This window comes from Lepidothrix coronata, unplaced genomic scaffold, assembly GCF_001604755.1.
Source record: "Lepidothrix coronata isolate B3197 unplaced genomic scaffold, Lepidothrix_coronata-1.0 Scaffold4549, whole genome shotgun sequence".
Lineage (NCBI taxonomy): Eukaryota > Metazoa > Chordata > Aves > Passeriformes > Pipridae > Lepidothrix > Lepidothrix coronata.
The window spans coordinates 1-968 of record NW_016694729.1 but is presented as its reverse complement, the minus strand read 5'-3'; the positions used below and the strand labels follow the sequence as shown (position 1 = coordinate 968).

The 968-nt window shown below is 65.6% G+C and overlaps 1 protein-coding gene across 1 annotated transcript; it reads left to right on the top strand.

Moving 5' to 3' along the window:
• Window positions 1–59: 59 nt before the first annotated feature.
• On the top strand, window positions 60–960 carry LOC108492032 (protein PBMUCL2-like; the record flags this gene model as incomplete). Its single annotated transcript, XM_017803814.1, has 2 exons — window positions 60–561; window positions 721–960. Coding segments are annotated over 2 exons (742 nt in total), but the record flags the coding sequence as incomplete, so codon positions are not given.
• Window positions 961–968: the final 8 nt, after the last annotated feature.

Below are 968 nucleotides of genomic sequence, written 5' to 3'. Positions count from 1 at the left end.
CTGGTGGCCACCCCTGGGGACGTGACGGTGGAGGGGACGGACCAACCCGGTGTCACCAGTGATCCCAGGGACACCGAGGGACACGTCAATGAGGTCTACAGAGATGCCACCACCCCAGATGGACTGGTCACCGCGGCCCCGGGAGGGGACAAGGTGCTGGTGGCCACCGGTGGGGACGTCATTGTGGAGGGGACACCGGAACCCGCTGTCACCAGTGGCCTTGGGGACAGTTTAGGACACGTCAGCGAGGTCTCTGAAGGTGCCACCACCCCGGGGGGACTGGTCACCCCAACCCCAGGAGGGGACAAGGTGCTGGTGGCCACTGGCAGTGACGTCCTTGTGGAGGGGACAGACCAGCCTGGTGTCACCGGTGACCCCGGGGACACTTTGGGACACGTCAACGAGGTCCATGAAGGTGCCACCACCCTGGTTGGACTGGTCACCCCAACCCCGGGAGGGGACAAGGTGCTGGTGGCCACTGCCAGTGACGTCATCGCAGAGGGGATACAAGAACCGGGTGTCACCGGCGACCCTGGGGACACTTTGGGACACGTCAACGAGGTCTATGAAGGTGCCACCACCCCAGTGGCCGCTGTCCCCACATCCCCAGGACGTGACACGGCCGCGGTGGCCCACGGTGGCAGTGACGTCATCGTGGAGGGGACGGACCAGCCCAGTGTCACCGGTGACCCCGGGGACACGTTGGGACACGTCAGTGAGGTCTACGGAGATGCCACCACCCCGGTTGGACTTGTCCCTACACCCCCAGAAGGGGACAAGGTGCTGGTGGCCACTGGCAGTGACGTCCTTGTGGAGGGGACAGAAGAACCGGGTGCCACCGGTGACCCCGGGGACACTTTGGGACGTGTCACCGAGGTCTACGGAGATGCCACCACCCCAGTGGCCGCTGTCCCCACATCCCCAGGACGTGACAAGGTGCTGGTGGCCCACGGTGGGGACGTGGTTAC